Here is a 19,632-nt window from a genome sequence, read left to right as displayed (position 1 = left end):
GTCCGCGCGCGCAGCAACCGGGGGCGCCGGGCGTAGCGCCTTTACTCGCCCGGGGCGGGGCCTTCCGGTGCGCCTGCGCGCTGCGGCGGCCGCGCTTGCGCAGGACGACGGGGAGGCAGCCGGGGTCACCCTGAGCTGCGCACCGCGCCGCGATGCTGAGCAGGTTCCTGGGCCCGCGCTACCGCGAGCTGGCCAGAAACTGGTGAGCATGTGCCCCCGGGCCCCGTCGTCTCCAACCGGGACCCCTTCTGGAGCCGGGTCCCAGATGGGACAGGCGCAGAGCGGCGGAGCGGCAGGCTCCTGACCTCCGCCTGGGCGCACACGGCCGCCGGGTCTCTGCAGCACCCCCGGCTCGGGTGCCCGCGGGCACACCAGGGACACGGGGCGGGTGGCGCACACCCTCCCTAGAGGGAAGGCTCCTGGGACATCACTAAGCCTCGCCGCCGTGGGGCGGCGGCAGGAAAAGTTGAGCCGAGAACCTGTGCCCACATCAGCCATAACCCGTGAGCCCACCGAGGCGCCAGGTGGGGGGCGTGGGCCGCACTCGGGGTCGTCACTGGCGAGGTGGGGGGCCTTCCAGCCCTCACCCCCACCGTCCCAGGCGCGCGGCTGACCACGATCCGGCCAGGTGAGGACGGACCTGGAATAGCTACATAGCTAGTGGCTCTGCAGAGCGGGCAGCTTCAAACTACCAGCACGTATCCTGTCCCAGTCTGTGTGGGTCAAGGATGCGGGCACCCCTGGGCTGGAGCCACCACACAGTCTCAGGAGGCTGCAGTCTCGTCCAAAGACTCTGCTCGGGGGTCTTCCCAGGCTCGAGTGTGTGATTGCTGGAGGGGCGCCTTCAGTTCTCTGCCATGTGGGCTCCTCTGTAGGGCAGCCCAGGTGGCCGCTGGCTTCCCCCAAAGAGAGCAGGAGCAAGCCAGAGCTCCTGTGCCGGAAGCTTGTGTTCATAAGGTCACCCCTGCGAGCCTCGCTCATTACAGACCAGACACTGGGTCCTGCCCAGGCGCCGAGGGGGGAGGTACACCAGGCATGAACATCAGGGGGGACTGTGGGAGCCACTGTGGACTCCCACAAATCACAGGACATAGTGAGGAGTGGGCATGGTGGGTCAGAGCTAGACTCAGCTCGGTGCCCTGGATCTATACCATGTGGCCGAGTATCCTTGGGGTAGTGACCTGCTCTTCCTGTGCTGTGTGCTCCGCGTCTGTAAGACCAAGACCCTGATACTCCCCTCAGTCCTATGGCCGTCATGAGTCAACTGTAAACCTCATAATTGGTGCCTGCATGCAGACATTAGCTATCGTGACGAGTGGTTATGAGCTTGGGGTTTTAAGTTTTTTTAAGCAAATCCCCCCCCCCAAAAAAAAAAAACCTTAAGAAGATCCCAGTGTAAAAGCAGATGGGAGTGAAGGCCACTCAGGCTCTTCTGCTGTGTGCCCACCCCGTGGAGCTGTCAGAGGGTCTGCACACACCGGGCAGGGCCTGGGGGGGTGGGGGGTGGGCGCTGAATCAGTGGCAGCTGGGGACGGGGAGAGACCCAGAAATACAGCTGGGAGGGAGATTCCCGGGCAGGACCTGACCCCCGCTGTCCTCTGGCAGGATTCCCACAGCAGGCATGTGGGGCGCCGTGGGCACCGTGGGGCTGGTGTGGGCCACAGACTGGCGGCTCATTCTGGACTGGGTGCCCTACATCAACGGCAAGTTTAAGAAGGACGATTAGTGAGACTGACCCTCCTCGGATCCCTGTGGTAAGTTTTGGCAGCCGTCAGCAGGTGAACCCTGCGGTTCCCGCGTGGCAGAGGGGGCTTCCGTGGGGCTGCTTCTCCACACCCCCAGAGCTGGGGTGGCAGGTCCGGGAGGCTCACCTGCACCGTTGGCCCTGGAGAATCCTGAATCCTGCCCGAGGGTGGAGCTCTGGGCTGGGCCCTGCACGCACCTCCTGCCCGCCAACGCAGAACTGCCAACCAGCACCCCTGGGCGTGGGACCGGGGAAGGGGCAGTGCCCCCGCACGGCCAGCCCGGGGGCTGACTGCGCATCCCACACCATGCCGCCCCGGTCGGCCCAGCCCCGGGCGTGATGGAGGGATACCCCATTTTACAAGCGGGGCAGGGGGGAGCTGACCCACCGCTGCTGGCCTGCCTGTGTGCCAGTCTGCAGTCCGCATGACAGGCTGCAGCGCCTCCTACGTCCCCATCTTCCAGAAGGGCCCCGGGCCTGCGGCAGCCAAGCGGCATCACCGGATTTGATTTTGGAGCCCGACAGTGGCGTCTGTCCCTCATCACCACTCAGCGCCTCCTTTCCTACAAGAGCAGGAGCCGGGGGCTCACCCTGCCGTCTCCCCTCCAGGTGTCTGCGGTGCTGCCCCCTCCCACGTGAGGTCCTGTGGTGCCTGGAACAGCCCAGCGTGACTCAGGACTCTGTTTCTGACAACAGCTTTCATGTTTGAATGCACACAGCATTAAACCGTGCTCTGAAACCCGCCCCCCACCCGACGTGGTCATGCTGGCGACTTGGTAACCTTCACCGCAGCCCTGGTGGCTTGAGTGACCGACCCCTGGGGTCCTTTCAGTTCCAAAATTTTGCAAATTAGAAATTTCTCAATGGCCGGCAGAAGTTGGTTACTTAAGATGCTTAATGGGTAATACCTGTAAAGCGTACCTATCGCTACCTTAAGAAATTTCCCCACAACTTGGTGTAAAACAGCAAACATCTATTACCCCTGGGTTTCTGTGGGCAAGAATTTAGCAGTAACTGAGTCGGGTGGTCCCGGCTCCGGATGGCTCAGGAGGAAGCAGTTAAGGCATCCGAGGCTGGACCGGGGCGGGAGGAGCTGCTCGCGTGGGTGCCCTCCTGTAGGGACCTTGGGGGCCACTTTTCATCTCTGCAGGTGGACACCATGGGTCTTTAGTGACCTTTCCCCAGAAGTGTCTCCGTCATCACCTCGTCCACACCTGTCAGAAGCACGAGCCCACATCCAATCCTCACTCCAAGGGAGGAGAACTTGGGAAGACTCTCAGACCTTGCAGACATGTTAACCCATCACATGAAGGTCACAAAAATGAGCAGGTACAGAAGGACCTGTGGCACACAGTCCGTTCTCTCCCTCCTGCCCAGTTCTGGAAAATTCTAGAAACAGTGCAGTGTGCACATACGTGCACATTTGTGAACACAGCTGTTCTGTTAGTCTGCCCTTACAAAACACCAGACTGGGTGGCTCTAGCAACAGGATAAAAATGTTCTCCATTCTGGGGGCTGGAAGTTGAGATCCAGGTTCTGGCAGGGCTTGTTTCTAGGAAGTTCCTGCTTCCCGAGTTGCAGACTGCCAGCTGCCTTCTTGCTGTGTCCTCACGTGGCCTTTCCTCAGTGCACCTGTGCAGGGAGGGAGGGACAGCAAGTCTCTGAGGACGCAAACCCTATCTGGACAGGGCCTGACCCTTCTGACCTTGCTTTCCCCGCATCACACACCCTGGGGCCCGTCTCCAGCAGCCACACTCGGGACTAGAGCTTTAGCACAGAATCGACGTGGCGGAGGACACGTTCAGAACCGCTGGACGTTTCAACTCAAGTACTGGCGTTTGTGATCCCCTCTTCTGCACATCATTTTTTTTTTTTTTTCAACGTTTTTTATTTATTTTTGGGACAGAGAGAGACAGAGCATGAACGGGGGAGGGGCAGAGAGAGAGGGAGACACAGAATCGGAAACAGGCTCCAGGCTCCGAGCCATCAGCCCAGAGCCCGACGCGGGGCTCGAACTCACGGACCGCGAGATCGTGACCTGGCTGAAGTCGGACGCTTAACCGACTGCGCCACCCAGGCGCCCCTGCACATCATTTTTTTTAGCCAAGGCCCTTTTCCTGGGGCCCGTAGCACCGCAGACAATGTCTGCGGCTGTGAGATGGGTGCCTAGTACCAACACTTAACTGGTCTGTTAAATCCTGTCGATGCCGCCATAACAACACCTGTGTCACAGTGTCACTGCACACGTATAAATAATGTCTGTCGCTTAAACACAAGTGAACAGCTCTGAGATGAGTGAGTTGCTAAGTTTTTCTGCTTCTGCTTTTTTAACAGTTCCCAACTGACGCAGGGGCTGGATAGTCCACAGCCCCAGGGCTGTGCTGAGTCGTAGCATGACCTGAAGCAGAAAGAAACTTGTGCCCCTATTCCCACAATTTTGTGTGTTTTTGTAATGTTTAATGGTTTTAATGAAAATATAGCTGAGTTTGCTTCCATGAAAGCCAGAGAAGTCGAATTCTAACTCAGACTCTGTTATAAATACAATATTTAAACAAATTACTGTGAGTTTTAATACAGCTTTTCAGGGACACCCAGGTGGTTCAGTCTGTTAAGCGTCTGGCTTTGGCTCAGGCTCATGAGTTTGAGCCCCACATCTGGCTCTCTGCTGTCAGCGTTCCCCCGTCTCCCTCTTTCTGTCCCTCCCCTGCTTGCACACGCTCACTCGCTCTCAAAAATAAATATTTTTTTAAAATACAACTTTTCGGTATTTCTTAAAACTTGACTTAGAGAGCAAGCAGGGGAGGGACAGAGAAAATCCCAAGCTGGCCCCATGCTGTCACTACAGAGCCCTTTGCCAGACTCAAACTCCCGAACCCCAAGATCATAACCTGAGCTGGAATCGGGTCGGCCGCTTGACCGGCTGAGCCCCCCCAGGCACCCGTACAACTTTTCAGTGTTTTAATGCTTTCCCAACCACTTTAAGTCCTGAGGGGGGCGGGGTCACAACTCTTTCATTTTGTCTTGGGCTCCAAAATGGCTCAGCACAGCGCTATTCAATCCTTCAAAAATTTGACATCTTGGAGATGCCCGGCTGGCTCAGTTGGTAGAGCTTGTGACTCTTCATCTCAGGGTCATGAGTCTGAGCCCCACATTGGCTGTAGAGATCACTTATAAATAAATACAAGTTGGCATTTCGTGTGCCACGGGTTTTTGCATTCATCTTAACTGGTTATAGTAGTTACAGCAGACTTGAGGTCTTTGGCACAGCTTTCCATGCCACACCCCTGCTGAGTGCCAGGCAGGCCTCCTACCAGCTCAGGGACTGCGGGCTGGGAACATCCGTGCTGGCATCGATTGGGTGGTGTGAGGGATGCTGTTCAACGCTCCGTGGTGACCAGGATGGCCCCCAGTCACCCAGCCCCAGTGTTCACAGTACTGAAGGGAGAGGCCTGCCTCCTCACATGTCAGCTGGTTTGGTTTCTGTTTCTTGCCTTGTGTAGATGGGCAGGAGAGGGTGTCTGCTTGGGGCCTGCGCCAGCCCAGGAAAGGGAGCTCGTTTCCAAAGAGCAAAGTTCCAGCAAGCCAGGAGGGGAGCACCACTGCCCGTCCCCCTTCCTAGGGCTCCCAGCCTCTCCTCTCTGCTGGCACCCCCATCATGTCCACCCTCCCCGTAAATTCCGTGCCTGCTCACAAAGGCCCTGGACCAGCCCTTCAGGGGGCAATCCCAGGGGCTTGGGCCCCACGATGTTCACAGGCCCCGTGTCTATGCTCTGGAGACAGCCTGGGCTTGAGGGGGTCAGATTCCCTGAGAAGCAAGCGAGGGCTGACAGGCTGGATGCCCGAGGAGAAGGGTGGAGGGGCGCTACCTAGGGAGCATTTTTGACTGTTTCTTTATTGTGGTGGTGTTTTGGTTTTTTTGTTCTGTTTATAAGTAGGCTCCACACCCAATGTAGGGCTAACTCAACCCTGAGATCAAGAGCCACATGCCCCACTGACTGAGCCAGCCGGGCAGCGCCCCTCAATGGTGGTTCTTAAGGTCAAATCTTATGACCCCACGGTACACATCCATCAATACTGTACTATCAAAACCCAGAAAATAACATTAGCAAGGATGTGGCAAAATAGGGAGCCTTCATGCATCACTGGCAGGAATGTGAAGTGGGGCAGGTGCCGTGGAAAGCAGTTGGACAGTTCTAAAGATAACCTAGAATTACAATGTAACCCAGCAATTCCACTTCTGGATATGCACCCCAAAACTAGAAAGCAGGGCCTGGGAGCGGTACCAGGGGCCTCTGACACAAGAACGTTCATACCTTTTCCTTTATGTGCCTTCACGTGGGTTCACTGACTGCAATAACCACCCATACCTTTGTTTAACTAGTTCTTAAATAAAATCGTACAAGCGAGAAAAAGACCCGCTGTAGTTAACGAGTATTGCCCTCCACAAAGGCCAGGGTCCTGGCCTGAACTCTCCAGCCAGGAACCAGTGCCCAAACCAGCTTTGCACGGTGACCGCTCAGCGTGCCAGCCTGACCGCTTTGCCCTTTTACCTGTGAGACCGCAGGAAGAAAGGGGGCGTAAGGAACTGTCAGAAGCTACACTTAACCTCAAAACATGAAGCAAACGAGTTACTCCTGCCCTCCACGCGGTGGTCTGGGGCTGCCCGACGAGGACCTGGCTCCGACCCGAGCGTGATCACAGGGCTCCAGGGCAGTGAAGACCCCGGCCCTCCGCCGTCCTCAGCCGAGCAGGTCCCACCCCCCGCCCTGCTCCTCTCTCACACAGGGACCGGACGCCAGGTCAGGCCCGTCGGGAGACTCAGCCTTCCCCCGGGACTGGTCACAGCCCTGTCCACTCGTTCAAGCGTCTTTCCTTCAACACCCGCCCTGGGCCAGCCACAGGAGGGGCCGAGAGGGGGAATCCACCGGGTCTCTCGCCGCGGCCAGGAAGGGCTTGGGGGGAGGGGTCAAAAGTGGAGGCGAGAGATTCCGTAGGAAGGTCCCAGACCCGGGGACGGAAGGCCTCCGTACTAAAGGTGGAGCCGGGAGAGGGGGGCTGACTCCTCGATTCGGAGGCGTTAGAAAGGCGGTGGGAGCGATTTGGGGCGTGGAGGGCGGCGGCCACCGACGGTGCCCGGAGGCTGGGAGACCAGGGGGACGGTGGGACGGATGGAGGCCCGACACTGGAGCGGGTAACCCGGGATTCGAGCGGGGACCTGGAGGCACGGGACGAGAGGCAGAACCCAGGACCGGACAGCGCGCGGGCGCGGGGCGGTCCGGCTGCTGGCAGGTCGTGGGGCCGAGGGCGCAGGCGCGGGGCGGGGCGGGCGGACCGCGCGCCGCCGCCGGCCCCACCCCTGGCCGCGCGCTGATTGGGGCCGCCGCCGTGGGGCGGGGCCGGCGGCCGCGGGGTGGGACCCGCGCGGCGCCTGCGCAGCACGGGGCCCCGCGCGGGCGGGTGGGCGGAGCGGGCCCCCCGAGCGGGGGCTGGCGAGCGCGGGGAGGGGGCCGAGAGGGCGGCAAAGCCGGCGCGTGCCCGGCTGGGGGCGGAGGGCGGGGGCCCGCGGGCCGGAACAGCCGCGGCAAGTGGCGGCGGCGGCGGCAGCGGAGGCAGCTGAGGCGGCGGCGGCGAGCGGGGGTCCGGGCGGCGGCGGCGGCGGCGGCGGGCCGAGGAGCCGGGCGCGATGGAGCGGAAGAGGTGGGAGTGCCCGGCGCTCCCGCAGGGCTGGGAGAGGGAAGAAGTGCCCAGAAGGTCGGGGCTGTCGGCCGGCCACAGGGATGTCTTTTACTATAGGTGAATGAACGTGCCGGCCGGGCAGGGCCCCAACGGGCGCCTCCCAGCGGCCTCTGCGGCGGCCTGGGCGCCTCGACCCGGGCTGCGGCCTGGGCCCGCGCGTGCGTCGTGCGTGCGTGCGTGCGTGCCGGCGCGCGGCGGCCCCAGTCCAGTGCGCGTGCGTGCCCCCCCTTCCCGCGGCCGCGTGGAGCGCGGGTCGGCGCCGGGCGGGCGGTGGCCTTTGTTCCCGCGGCCGCAGCAGGCCCGCTGGCGGGGCGAGGGGCGCCCGGCGCGGGCCAGACGCCGCTGGGAGGCGGGGGTGGGGGCTGGGCTCTCCCTCGGATCGGCGGGGCGCGCGCAGCCCGAGGCGGGGACGCTCTGGGGGGCCGGGGCCCTTCCCGGGGTGGCGGGGGCCCTCCCCGGGGCCGCGTGTTTGAAGGGGCCGCCCCTCCGCCATCCACGGGCCCCCTCCGAGACCGCCGCTCCCGTGAGTCGTGGCCCCTCCAGTCTCAAAGACAGGAGGCGCGAGACTTCGTGAGCACCTCTCCCCCAGATTGCAAGGAGGGGCTGCCGTTGGCCGGGGAGAGATGGCGAGGAAGGTTCTCGGCGGAATAAAGAATTAGTGGGCGGCTGGCAGCCCAGCCCCAGACAGTTGGCCACCTGCTGTTTTCCTTCTCCCTCGTTTTTTCTCTCCGATTGGTGGAAGATGCTTTTGTTTCTGAGCCAGCTTTGATGGCTGTCTCCCCCTGGCTTCAGGATCCTGGGTGGGCACGTTCAGGTCTCTAACAAAGTAAAGAGGGACACCCGCCACGTGTCGAAGGCGGGCCGGTGCTGGGGGTCGTGCCACTGGTCAAGGGCCCAGAAACTGCCCGGGTGATGCCTAGAGGGCCGGGAGTGCTGTGCTGTCCACCCAGCACTTGAGTCCCTCGTGGGCCTTTGCCAGCCCCGTTTGGGAAGGAGTGAGGGAAGTGAGCAGGGAAGGAATGGCAGCTCGTCCAGTACCCGCTCAGGTTCTGGGTTCCAAAAAGAGCAGGGACCCTGTGACTTCCAGCGTTGACCTCGTGGAGCCACAAGCAGCGTCTCTTGGGGACATGTCCACTGCTGCGGTCTGCGACGTCACTCTCTTTCTGACTGTTTAGAAAGCCTGAATCTTTGCGGTTCTGTCCTGCTGGGTTAGTGAGGAGGTCTCAGTTTGGGAACCACCTGCTTGGTTTAATTCCAAGCATGCTTGTGCGTCGGCTTTTCTTTTTAGGTGTAAAGGCCAAAGAAGCGGGTCTCTCTAGCTCTAGTCCTTTGTTAATTTAACAGACACCCTCTGCAGCACCTGCTGGGTCCTGGCCATTCAGTCAGTTGGGAGTGAGACCTTCTTCCCCTGGGTGACAGCATCCGCTGGCACCCTGTTACTCCCGTAGTTACAGGTGGTGGCCTACACTGAGAAGTCCAGGGGTCTGTGAGGACCAGTAATGGGGTGCTGGGTTGAGGCTGGGGCAGCTCAGCGAGGGCCTCCCTGAAGAGGTGACGCGGAGCTGAGCACTGACAGGGGAGCTGGGAGGAGCTCTCCAGGCAGAGGGCATCCTGTGCAGAGAACCTGGGAGGCCGAGCCGAGGTCAGCATGGCCGGAAACCTTGAGAATAACATTGCTCTGCCTCCGTCCCCGCCTGTGTGTGGGCCTCTTTGGGCCTCGGCCAAATGGGACCTTACTCTGAGGCCCTAGACCTGAGCTTGGGGTTCTGGCGGTGGGGAAAAGCTCCAAACGGGCCGGACGGATAACCCAGAGGTGGGCCTGAGGGGAGGAAGAAGGGGTAGGGTCCAACGCCGTCCCCAAGTCATTGGTCTGGATGACCCACCAGGCAGGTGGGTGTCACCTTCCCTCCCGACGGGTAGGAGGTTTGTGGGGGGATGTGATCGGGAACCCGTGATGTTTTGTGGAACATGTGTCTGTGGCCTCTTCACCTGTTGGGGCTCCCGCTCAACCAGGCAACCAGGCAAGAGCACGGATGGACTTTTCGAAATCTCTTAATGCAGAGGGAAGGCAGAACATAAGGGCTTTGAGTCAGGCCTGGATTGGGATCCAAGCCTTGTCCCTAGGAATCGGTGGGTCTCGATTTCCTTGTCCAGAGAGTGGAGGAAGCGAGTGCGTGCTTTGCCAGATTGTCACACAGGAGAGGCGGGGTGACCTCACACCACTCCCATCGTTGTAGCTCAAAGACCGGGCTCTGCTGAGATTGGGGGGTGGGCGGCGGGAGCATCAGGCCGCAGCCGCGTCTCCTCTGTATCGTGAAAATAAGCTCACCGCGTGACAGTTTTGCCCAGGCAGGAAGCTGAGGGTTTGTGGGATGTTAGTACCCTGTCCTCAGGGCTCATTCTTTGGAGGAGTGTAGAGTAGAGAGGAATCCACCAGAAGATCTCATTGCTCAGGAAGAGCAGAAGGTGCTTAGCACATCGCCTCCCCCCCCCCCCCCCTTCCTTGGGCAGCAGGGTGAGGTTGGCTGTAAGCAGGTGCACTTTGCTGTCAGGGCCTCACGGGTGTCAGTGCCCACTCTCTGGTCCAGGCGACCCTCACAGCAGCCCTTTCTACAGACGAGAAGGGGGGCTGCCTTTTGGGCCTGCGTCCATCTCCTCTGGCCTGAGGCTCTGGGCTCGGTGCTGGCTGGTGTCCCCACAGCCAGCCACGTGACAGGGGCCAGCCCGCAGCCCTCCGTCCCCACTCCGTCCCCATGCTTCTAGCCCCTGGTCTGTGCTCTTTTATTCCTGTGTGTGCAGTTTTGTTAAATCCAGGGTTGTTAGGGGTGTGTGTGTGTGTGTGTGTGTGTGTGTGTGTGTGTGTGTTTTTCTCAATAAAATATCAGGGACGTCTTCCTCTGTTAATACAGATATCTAGAACCTTTGTTAAAAGTTGGGACATAATCCACATTCTCTCTGATCCATCCTTTAAAAGTGTCCTATTCGGTGGTTTTCAGTACATTCACAAAGTTGTGCAGCCATCACCACTACATAGTTCTAGAACATTCCATCACCCAAAATGAGGCCTATGCCTGTTAGCTTTGCCCCCCCCCCCCCCATGCCTCCCCCAGCCTCTGGAATCTACTAACACACTTTTTGTCTGTTCTTTTGTTTTTTCTTAAACACCTTTTTTGAGATTAGGATCTACACCTCATAGATCATCCATTTAAAATGCGCGACTGAATAGTTTTCACACATGGGTACGGCAACCTCCACAGTCGGTTTTAGAACATTCTCCAAGAGAGCCCCAGACCCCCCAGCCACCAGTGCCCAATGCCGCCACGCGCCAGTTCTAAGCAGCCACTTCTCTGTGCCCTGTGTCTAGTTCCTGTTCTCGTGTAGCAAGCGCAGGTGACTGGAGGCCAAGAGATGCTGGCGAGTGTTTCGCGGGGTCCCCTCCTCCCTCTGTGCGGCTGTATTTGACCCAGGTTCCCTCCCACGGCCCTGGGCACCATAGGCTCTGGTCGCATCAACCAGCACAGCGTCCTAGAAAAGAAAATCTTCCCGGAGGGTCCCCAGCAGCCTTGGGACCCCGGGCCGCCAGGAGCTCTCTGTGCTGGGCGCCTGGGCCCGGCACACGTGGCCAGGCCCAGGGGAACAGCACGGTCTGCAGCCGCAGCCCTGCCTGTGCGGAGCTCCTGGTGGGGGTTCCCAGAGCGCAGCTGGCCACACGCTGGGGTCCTGGCGTCGTAGGAGGGGCTTCCTTCTGGCCGTACCAGGTCCCACGACCCTCCATTGTCCCTAGCAGAGTGGCGGGGGCGGGGAGCAGACAGGCAGTTGCTTGAATTAGGGGCTCATCCCAGAGCCTCTGCAGGGGAGATGAACAAAATAAACCCTCACCGATCTCAGACTGATGAGCTGTTACGGAGAGTGACTGCTCATCGCGTTGGCAGCAATGACGTGCTTGGAAAGGCACCAGGCCTGCTGGGTACCACACAAGTGCTGCTTCTGGCAGCTTGAGGGAGAGGCGAGCCGCAGACCGCACAGCTTACCTGCTTAAAGTGTGCAAGCCGATAGATTGTGGTATATCACAGTCATGCGGCCATCACCACGGCCAACTTTAAAACGTTCCATTGCCCCCAAGAGGAGCCCCGGCCCTCACGAGCCCCCTTCCCGTCCGTGGATGAGCCCGTTCTGGACGCTTCACGCACGCGGGCTCACATGCCGCGTGGCCTCTCGTGTCTGGTTCCCTCCCTGAGCGTCGTGCGTTCGGGGCACCGGGTGTGGGCGCCTCGCTCCTGCTGGCGGCCGAGGGACATTACTGTGCACAGTGGACACATGATGTCTGTTCATCGACGGAGAGTCGGGCTGTTTTCACTTCGTGCCTGCTACAGACCCCGCTGCTCCGAACACCTCCGGGTGGCAGTTTTGCGAGGACGTGTATTTGCCCGGCCTGCGGTAGATGTTGGGCGTGGGGCTGCCGTCCGGTCGTTGGAGGAGCCGCCTGACTCGTCCACAGTGGCCGCGCCGGTCGGCGATCCCAGCTGTCGTCCCTAACGCCTCCGGGCCCCGTGCGGGCCCTTTGTAGCTCCTTGGCACTGCAGCCCTGTGCTCCGTGTCCGTAGCTCCCCAGACAGGCAGGTGGCCCCCGGTCCGTCCACAAGGTGAGCAAGGGCGCAGAGCTTCACGGCCGGGGCTTCGTGGCACCTGGTCTTCCGGTTTCCTGACGGGTCCCACCCCCAGGACACCCCAGTCCCCGACGTGGTACCCACGAGAAGGAGACTGTTGTTAGAGCACCTGCTATCCCGGGCTCTTTTCTCCAGAACATGGCCTAATCCTGCTTCCGGGAGTTCTGAAACGCCAGCCGGGCTCCCAGGGCTGGGCCCCAGCCTTGTCCCGTCGGTGCGTTCCTCCCGCGGTGCCGGCGTCTGCCGGGGGCCCCGGCCGAGAGGCGGCGCTGGGGGCAGGGGTCGGCCCGGCGCGCCTGCCCGCCGCTGACCCCCTCTCTGCCCGCAGCCCCAGCGGGAAGAAGTTCCGGAGCAAGCCGCAGCTGGCCCGCTACCTGGGCGGCTCCATGGACCTGAGCACCTTTGACTTCCGGACAGGCAAGCTGCTGATGAGCAAGGCAAGCCGGAGCCGGCAGAGGGTCCGCTACGACTCCTCCAGCCAGGTCAAGGTGAGCGCCCGGCCTCGGGCTCGCCGTTCAGAGCCACTGTTGGGGGCACCTGGCTGGCTCAGTCGGTGGAGCGTGGGGGTCCAGGTCTCAGGGTCATGAGTCTGAGCCCCCCGTTGGGCTTAGGGTTTATCGAAAAGCCTAATTTAAGAAACAACGTTAAAAAAATCAACGCTTTTGGTGGGGAGAGAGAGGTTTCCACTCGTCCTGAATCGCGCTAAAGTCCTATCTGTTGAGGGAAATTTGGAAGCCCCGGAAAAGGAGAAAGAAGGGAAGATGTCGTCTGCACTCTGTCCCTGGGAGAGGCCACGGGCCCGCTGCCCCTGGCTATCTGGCGTGTCTGTCACAGTCTGTCGCCCAGCCCAGCAGCGGGACCAGAAAGCAGCACATGTTCGGCCGACGCCCGGTGACACTATGTGTCCTCCAGTCTCCAATAGATGCCTGGCCGGGAGGGCGGGGGGGATGAGCTGCGGTCCTGGCTACAGGACAGTGCCAGCCAGGGTGCCCTCTGGGCCACGCCCCACGGACAGGACAGGGGCACGGCCGGTAGGCAGGGTCTGGGCCAGATCTGTGGACGCCACGGGGTATGCTGGTGACCGAGAGACGCGGGCTCTGCTCCCCGAGGCCCCCAGACGGGCCCTCGCTGAGGCCCCCGGGGCTGCGGTGTCAGCTTGTGTGTCTCTGCAGGGCAAGCCCGACCTCAACACAGCCCTCCCCGTCAGGCAGACGGCTTCCATTTTCAAGCAGCCGGTGACCAAGATCACCAACCACCCCAGCAACAAAGTGAAGAGTGACCCCCAGAAGGCCGTGGAGCAGCCTCGACAGGTGAGCCCACGGGCCCGGCCTCCTGCCCCCACACTTCCCGGGCCGCCGTTTGGCAGCCTAGCTTGCGTCCTGTAGGGGCACACGTGCCGCCTTATAACTGCTTTCTAAAAACCATGATCACCTGTGCTTTTGTGCGTGTTTTCAAACGCCCGTACGTAGCTGGCGTGCGGCCTGGGCGGGAGCAGGAGGCTGTGGGAGCCGCTCACGGGGCCCCCCGTCTTCACCGCCCTCGGTGGCATTTGGATTGTAGCCAACTAAGTAACCACTCAGAGACCTGTCCTCTGCCTCCTGCTTTGGAGCACGCCTCTCAGTGCACTGTCCCCAGAGTCCCCGGTGCCGTCTGTGGGCACGAGCTCCACACACCTTCAGGGGCTGCCGGGTCCGTCCCCTGCCTGTCGATGGTGCCGGTCGTGGTGGGTTGACTGGGTCCGTCCCCCTGCGCCCGGGGCCTCTGATGGGCCTCACAGCTCAGCTCTGGGTGGACGTTGCGCTTCTGAACGTCAGTGTGAGGGGGGCATTGCCCCGCTGGGGTTGGGCCATCTTTTGGGAACCGTAGACTGCCAATGCCGACGGCAAGTCTTGCTTCCCGGGTTGGGGCTTCTCCGGCCCCGGGAGGACCAGGCGGAGGCCAGCAGCACCCTCGTTCCCAAGCGAGGCACTCTGGCAGGTGTGGGGGTCAGAGGTCACGCCGGGACTGCCACCCTCCACGAGGATGCGCCCCAGCTCTCCCCCCGGGGCACGGCTGCCTATTGTGGGGGCACAGCTGGCCGTCCGCCGGCCTCACGTCTGTTTGTCCGGTGGCAGCTCTTCTGGGAGAAGAAGCTGAGTGGCCTGAACGCCTTCGACATCGCCGAGGAGCTTGTGAAAACCATGGACCTCCCCAAAGGCCTGCAGGGTAATCCCAGGAGAGGGGTGGGGCTGGGCAGGGTGGGGGGGTGGAGGGGAAGGACGGGGGTGGAGGGGTGGGTGTGGCGGGGGTGCGGCACGAGGGCTGTCCTGCGGGGCGGTCCCTAAGAGGCCCAGATGTGTGTGATTTTGCTCGCGCGCGTCGTCAAAACACAAGCACGCTGTAACCGTGAGTCACAGCCTCTGCTGCTGTCACGAGAGGGATCGTGTGCCCGTGATGGGAGACTCGGGAGCGAAACCAGAGGCTGAGGGAGAGCGGCCTCGGGTGCCCGGTGCTGAGCGCCCTCCTGCCCCCTGGTAGGCGTGGGACCCGGCTGCACGGACGAGACCCTGCTGTCGGCCATCGCCAGCGCCCTGCACACCAGCACCATGCCCATCACTGGGCAGCTCTCGGCCGCCGTGGAGAAGAACCCCGGGGTGTGGCTGAACACGGCCCAGCCTCTCTGCAAGGCCTTCATGGTGACCGACGAGGACATCAGGTACCGGCCCGTGCGCGCCCCCGTCCGGCTCCTGCCTGTGGCCGGCGTGGCCCCCGTGTGTGAGAGCTCTGGTCTCCCCACGGCCCCGCTGTTCCGCCGGCGTTCTTTGGGGGTCGAAGTGGATGTGGTCACCGCGAGGGCGCGGGTGTGGAAAGCACCCACGGGAGCTTTTCCGCGAGTCTTCGACCGAGGGCAGACCAGAGGCGGCCTGCGGAAGGAACGGGAAGCATCCTTGCCGTTTGGGAATGTTCTTGGGAAGAGAAAGTGGCTCTTCCCCCGGGTGGACACGCTCACAGTGTGGCCCGCCCGTCTCGGGCACGTGAGGCCTTCGGGGTGCCTGCCGGGGGGTGCCGCAGAGAGTGCCGTGAGCCCCAGACACGTCCCGGGGCCTGGGATGTCGGCCGGGTCCAGGCTGGGCCGGGGGCTGGGGCGCCTCGGGAGGGTTTCCCAGCCGAGCTGGTGTCCAGGTGCAGGCGGGCTCGTGGCGGGAGGCGTCCGTCTGCTGGAACCATCTGGGCAGGCGTCCCGGCGAGACGTTTGAGCCGGCAGCGTGGAACGTGTGTCCTCTCGAACCGAGGTGTGAACACACAGCCGAGGTCAGGGCAGGTAGGGGCTCTCTGTGGGCCCCACACAGAGAAGGGGCCGGAACCGCGGCGGAGCGGCCTGTGGGCGGGCGCCCTGCCGCAGGACCGAGCCGAGTCCCGGGCCCCGCGGGGTGACGCTGGGGAATAGCCCGCGGCCCCGCAGAGGAGTGCGCTGCCAGGGAGTTGGAGGTAGAAGGGAAGAACGCGACCATCCGGAAAGGCTGGATGGGTGTTTACGGCTGAGCAGAACTTCTAGACCTGGGAGAAGCTCAGTCCCGAGGGAGGGTCAGGCAGTGGACTCGGTCGTGTCTGGAGAGGGGACGGGCGGCCGGCGGCGTGGTGCGGCACGGGCCGGGGCCAGCGTCTGCCAGGCCCGGGGACGGACGCGTGCCGGGTCACATTCGGGCGAGGGAGGGGAGGCGGGCCTTCTCACAGTCTGGGCTGACGGCTTTCTAGGCTGTGGTAGCGGAAGCCGAAAGACCGAGAACGCCGTTCTCCACCTAGAATTGTGCGCCTGCAGAACTCCCATCAGCCACGGGGCGAGTGACACTCTGGCCGGGTGCGGTGACCAGACACCGTTGTCTGCTTTTTCTTTGCAAACCCCGCTCGAGCGACGGTTCGGGGACTCCGTGTGCCCGTGCGCCGGACCCCAGGGGGAAGCAGACAGGCGGTGACCCATCGGCTGGGCCTGCGGGGCCCGCTGGGAGGGGCAGAGGCAGACGGGGGCGGGGGGGGGGGGGGGACGCGTCTGGGGACTTGAGCCCCCAGCCCCGGGGTCGCCCGGGCGGAGACGGACCGTAGGACACGGAAGCTGAGCCGGAGGGCGGCTCGCTCTGCGAAGGTCGCCGCCAGGATGCGGGACAGAGGGCCCCGGAGGTGACCCGCCCACGTACGCCTGCCCGCGCTCTCCTCCTGGCCTCGCGCCGTCTTCCCGGAGGCGGGGACGTGCCGCAGCCAGCGCAGCCCCTGTGTCCCCAGGAAGCAGGAAGAGCTGGTACAGCAGGTGCGCAAGCGGCTGGAGGAGGCGCTCATGGCCGACATGTTGGCGCACGTGGAGGAGCTGGCCCGGGACGGCGAGGCCCCGCTGGACAAGACGGGCGCCGACGAGGACGACGACGAGGACGACGAGGATGACGACGAGGAGCCCGACCAGGACCAGGAAACGGAGCACGTGTAGAGCAGGTCGCCGGCCAGGCGGGTCCCGGTCCACAGCTCGCGCGCGGGCAGGGCCCGCAGGGGTGAGGGACGTGCCCCACGCAGGGCGGCGGCTGTGCCGGCGTCCCCGGAGGGCAGCTCCCCGCCAGGGCGCCGATGGCGCCCTCTCCCCGTCCTTGCGGAGGCCCTGCCCGCGGGGAGCCGCCTGCCGACCCCGCCGTCTCCACGCTTGGACCGGGCTCCGTGGCCGGGCCCGGCCCGGGAGGAAGGGGGCCCCTCCTAGGTCTTCCCAGGCGTGTCCCCTCCCCGGGGTCCCCGGGGGCACGGCTGGAGGACCGTCCCTGCCCGGCGGGCTGCCGCGCTTGCTCCTCTCCAGAGGACGTGAGACCCGAAGTGCCAGCCGCTCCCGGGCCCTGCCCGCGGGAGGCCCCCGCTTGGAGCCGTCGCTGTCATTCCGCGGCGGACTCGGGGCTGGCCTCGTCCCCACAGCTGCCTCACACAGGACGGCTGCCCCCAGGCGGCCCGCGAGGGTGCTCGAGGGGCCAGAGAAACGTTTTTTGGAACGGTCTTGGTCCCCGATCCCTGCACGAGGGATGATGGTCCGGGGCCAGCACACCGGCCTTTCCGGAAAGGGGTGCGGGATGGCTCCCCAGCCATGATGGCCCGGAGTTCATCCGGAGGCAGTGGGGCCACCCAGACGTTTTCCTTCAGTAAACCCGGGACACGGATGAGGCGGGACGTCCGCGTAACGGCTCGAGCCTTGTGTTGGCCGCACGTGGACGTGAACTGTGGACACCTGCCCTGCCGGAGGCTCAGCCACCGCAGAAAGAAACTGCTCACGGCCAACTGCCTCCTTGTCTCCTCCCTCCCCCGTGCAGCAGGGACAGTGACTCCCGGCTCTCGGGGCCAAAGCTCTCCCGAGTTCCCATCCTGGGGCGTGTTTTCCGGCCCAGCATCCCTGAGCGCCCGGTGCCCCGAGCAGCAGCCTCCGGGGAGCCCTGGACACAGGGCGTCAGAATTGTGGTCCTTAATCCCCGTCCCCTCCAACCCTGAGTGCCTTGGGTGAGGGGAGCCACCCTGGCCCTGCCCGGCCCTGCCCCACAGCCTGAGACTGTTGGGAAGGCCCCGGGTCGCTGCCCCGTGCGGCTGTCACCCTGGCTGATGCAGGGGGTGGGGGAGGTGGGAGCCACCTGCGCCTCCGAGGATGTCAGACCGGCAGCATCTCTCAAGCCCAGTCAAAGCACAAACCCTCGAGACCCACCCACGGGGTGCCCCGCATGGGCTGTGGTGCCGATGCCGGCCGGGGGGTGGGGGGGGGTGAGGGGAAGGTCCCTCCGCGAGGCCGCAAGCCATCCTGCCCTTCCCGGGGGGCCACGGCCACTGAGAGGGAGCTACGTCCGGGGCTGGCCCCTGTGCGGGCCTGAGTGCGGGGGCCCGGGAGGCACCCTGTCGGTGGGCAACCGTTGAATAAAGCCATCTCGGTGAGTGTGGTTTGCAGCCTTGGTTTAATTCTGAATACCTAGGGCCTTTGTGTCCAGGGAGGGTGGACCCCCGCCTGGGCCTTCAGCGCTGGCTCTTGTGTTTGTTGCCTTATCACGGGCTGGAGACCCGGGGGGGGGGGGGGGGGGGGGGGGCGGGGGCTGGGGAATCCGAGGACCCCTGTGGCCTTTCCCAGGGAGGGCGGAGTCCCCCCAGGCCTCAGAAGCTCCTCCCACTTTTGGTGAAAGAGCCAGTCTGGTGAAGCCTTCCTGAGGGCTGAGCACCTGCCCAGAGGAGTCCCTGTGACTGCCTCAGAGCCCCCAGGTCCCCTGCTGCCGGGACCGGAGAAAGCCCAAGTCTCAGGCGTGGGGGTCTGTGCCGGGAGCTCAGGTAGGGGGCGTCCTGGCCGGCTCCCAAGGGGACTGGGGACTGGGGCCCTGCATGATAAGGCCCCTGCCTGGGGTAGCAGGGTGGCAGCTGCCCGGATCCCCTGCTGGGTCTTCCGTGCCCGTGTTGCAGCTGGAGCCTGGGCCCGGAGCCCCTCCGCTCCACACTCCTGCAACACGGGGCTTCTGTCTCTCCCGCCCACACCCTGCTGTCTCCGCGTGCATTCACTCTGCTCTGCAGTCAGTCCTGCCCTCCTGGAAGAGCCCAGCTCCCGGAAGGGAAACCGGCACAGGGTAGCACCTTGCCAGGGGGCGCCAGCTGGAAAGACATCCAGCCTGGTGGAGAACTTGCGTCTCCCCGACCCCAGGCCCAGAGAGTCCCTGAGTGGCCACTGACCTCGGGACCTCAGGAGCGAGAACGGTGTCCAGGGTGCCTGCGCAAGGGCCCATCCACAAATGAATGGGTACAGAAGACGTGTCCGTCCACACAGCGGACTGGGACGGTGGCGCGAGGGTGCAATGCTACCCGCCCCACAGTAGGGCCTCCACACAGCCCCGAGCCCATCCTGACCTTGAGCTGGGGCTCTTTGCAAGCCTGAGGGCCGCTCCTGAATTCTTTCCTGTCCCCAGAGAGACTTGTGGTGCAAGGACTGAGGAGGGCGATCCCGGGCCACAAGTCACAGGATGCGTCCGGCTCCAAACTCTCCCAGTGCCACCTGTCGGGTGCCATCAGCTCAGGGATCTCCACCCTGCAGACCGGAACCGCCCCCGTGTCTCCACCGGGTGCCCAGCTGTCCCCAGTCCGGGGCAGGCATAGAACTTCCTGAACCGCGAGAGCCTCCCAGGGCCGCTGTGACGCATCGCCACACGCTGATTCCCTGACAGTCCTGGAGCCATAAGTCCTAACACCCAGGCGTGGGCAGGGCCGGGGCCCCAGGGAGCCCCATCTCCCCCCTTCGCCGGCTTCCAGAGGCGCCGCGTCCTTGGCCCGTGGCCTCTCCGTCGTCACAGCCAGCAGCGCGGATCCATCCGTCTCTCTGCCTCTGAACTCCCTACCCTGAAGTAAGATCCCTGGTCTTTTCGGGAAGCCTGCAGCGCGGCGTGGCCTGGCCCCGTGGCTTGGCCATCTCACCTTTCTGTCCAAGCTCACTCCTGCCGCCCAGCCTTTGTGTGTGCGCGTCCCTCA

The 19,632-nt window shown here is 63.3% G+C and overlaps 2 protein-coding genes across 5 annotated transcripts; both read left to right on the top strand.

Annotated features, from left to right (window-relative positions):
- Positions 1 to 69: 69 nt before the first annotated feature.
- Positions 70 to 2,488, top strand: LOC109257700 (cytochrome b-c1 complex subunit 10). 2 transcript variants are annotated; one of them, XM_019434015.2, is made up of 3 exons: positions 70 to 202; positions 1,606 to 1,754; positions 2,354 to 2,488. In XM_019434015.2, exons 1-2 carry the CDS (start codon positions 153 to 155, stop codon positions 1,724 to 1,726), a joined length of 171 nt encoding a protein of 56 aa, XP_019289560.1. In that variant the 5' UTR covers positions 70 to 152; the 3' UTR covers positions 1,727 to 1,754; positions 2,354 to 2,488. The 2 variants fall into 2 exon arrangements, with proteins under 2 accessions (XP_019289560.1, XP_053754342.1); XM_053898367.1 differs by having other exon boundaries at positions 1,606 to 1,758; positions 2,212 to 2,488.
- Positions 2,489 to 7,246: 4,758 nt separating this feature from the next.
- On the top strand, positions 7,247 to 18,071 carry MBD3 (methyl-CpG binding domain protein 3). Of its 3 annotated transcripts, none has more exons than XM_019433986.2 (6): positions 7,247 to 7,441; positions 12,476 to 12,635; positions 13,320 to 13,457; positions 14,262 to 14,352; positions 14,665 to 14,842; positions 16,405 to 18,071. In XM_019433986.2, the coding sequence occupies exons 1-6, from the start codon at positions 7,428 to 7,430 to the stop codon at positions 16,601 to 16,603; spliced, it is 780 nt and encodes a 259-aa protein (XP_019289531.1). In that variant the 5' UTR covers positions 7,247 to 7,427; the 3' UTR covers positions 16,604 to 18,071. The 3 variants fall into 3 exon arrangements, with proteins under 3 accessions (XP_019289531.1, XP_019289529.1, XP_053753166.1); XM_019433984.2 differs by having other exon boundaries at positions 7,413 to 7,537; XM_053897191.1 differs by lacking the exon at positions 7,247 to 7,441 and adding an exon at positions 11,936 to 12,123.
- The last annotated feature ends 1,561 nt before the right edge of the window (positions 18,072 to 19,632 follow it).

The sequence above is a fragment of the Panthera pardus genome, unplaced genomic scaffold (assembly GCF_024362965.1).
Source record: "Panthera pardus isolate Hobbes unplaced genomic scaffold, ASM2436296v1 HiC_scaffold_8, whole genome shotgun sequence".
NCBI classification, from domain to species: Eukaryota; Metazoa; Chordata; class Mammalia; order Carnivora; family Felidae; genus Panthera; species Panthera pardus.
This window is presented reverse-complemented; position numbering and strand designations above follow the sequence as displayed.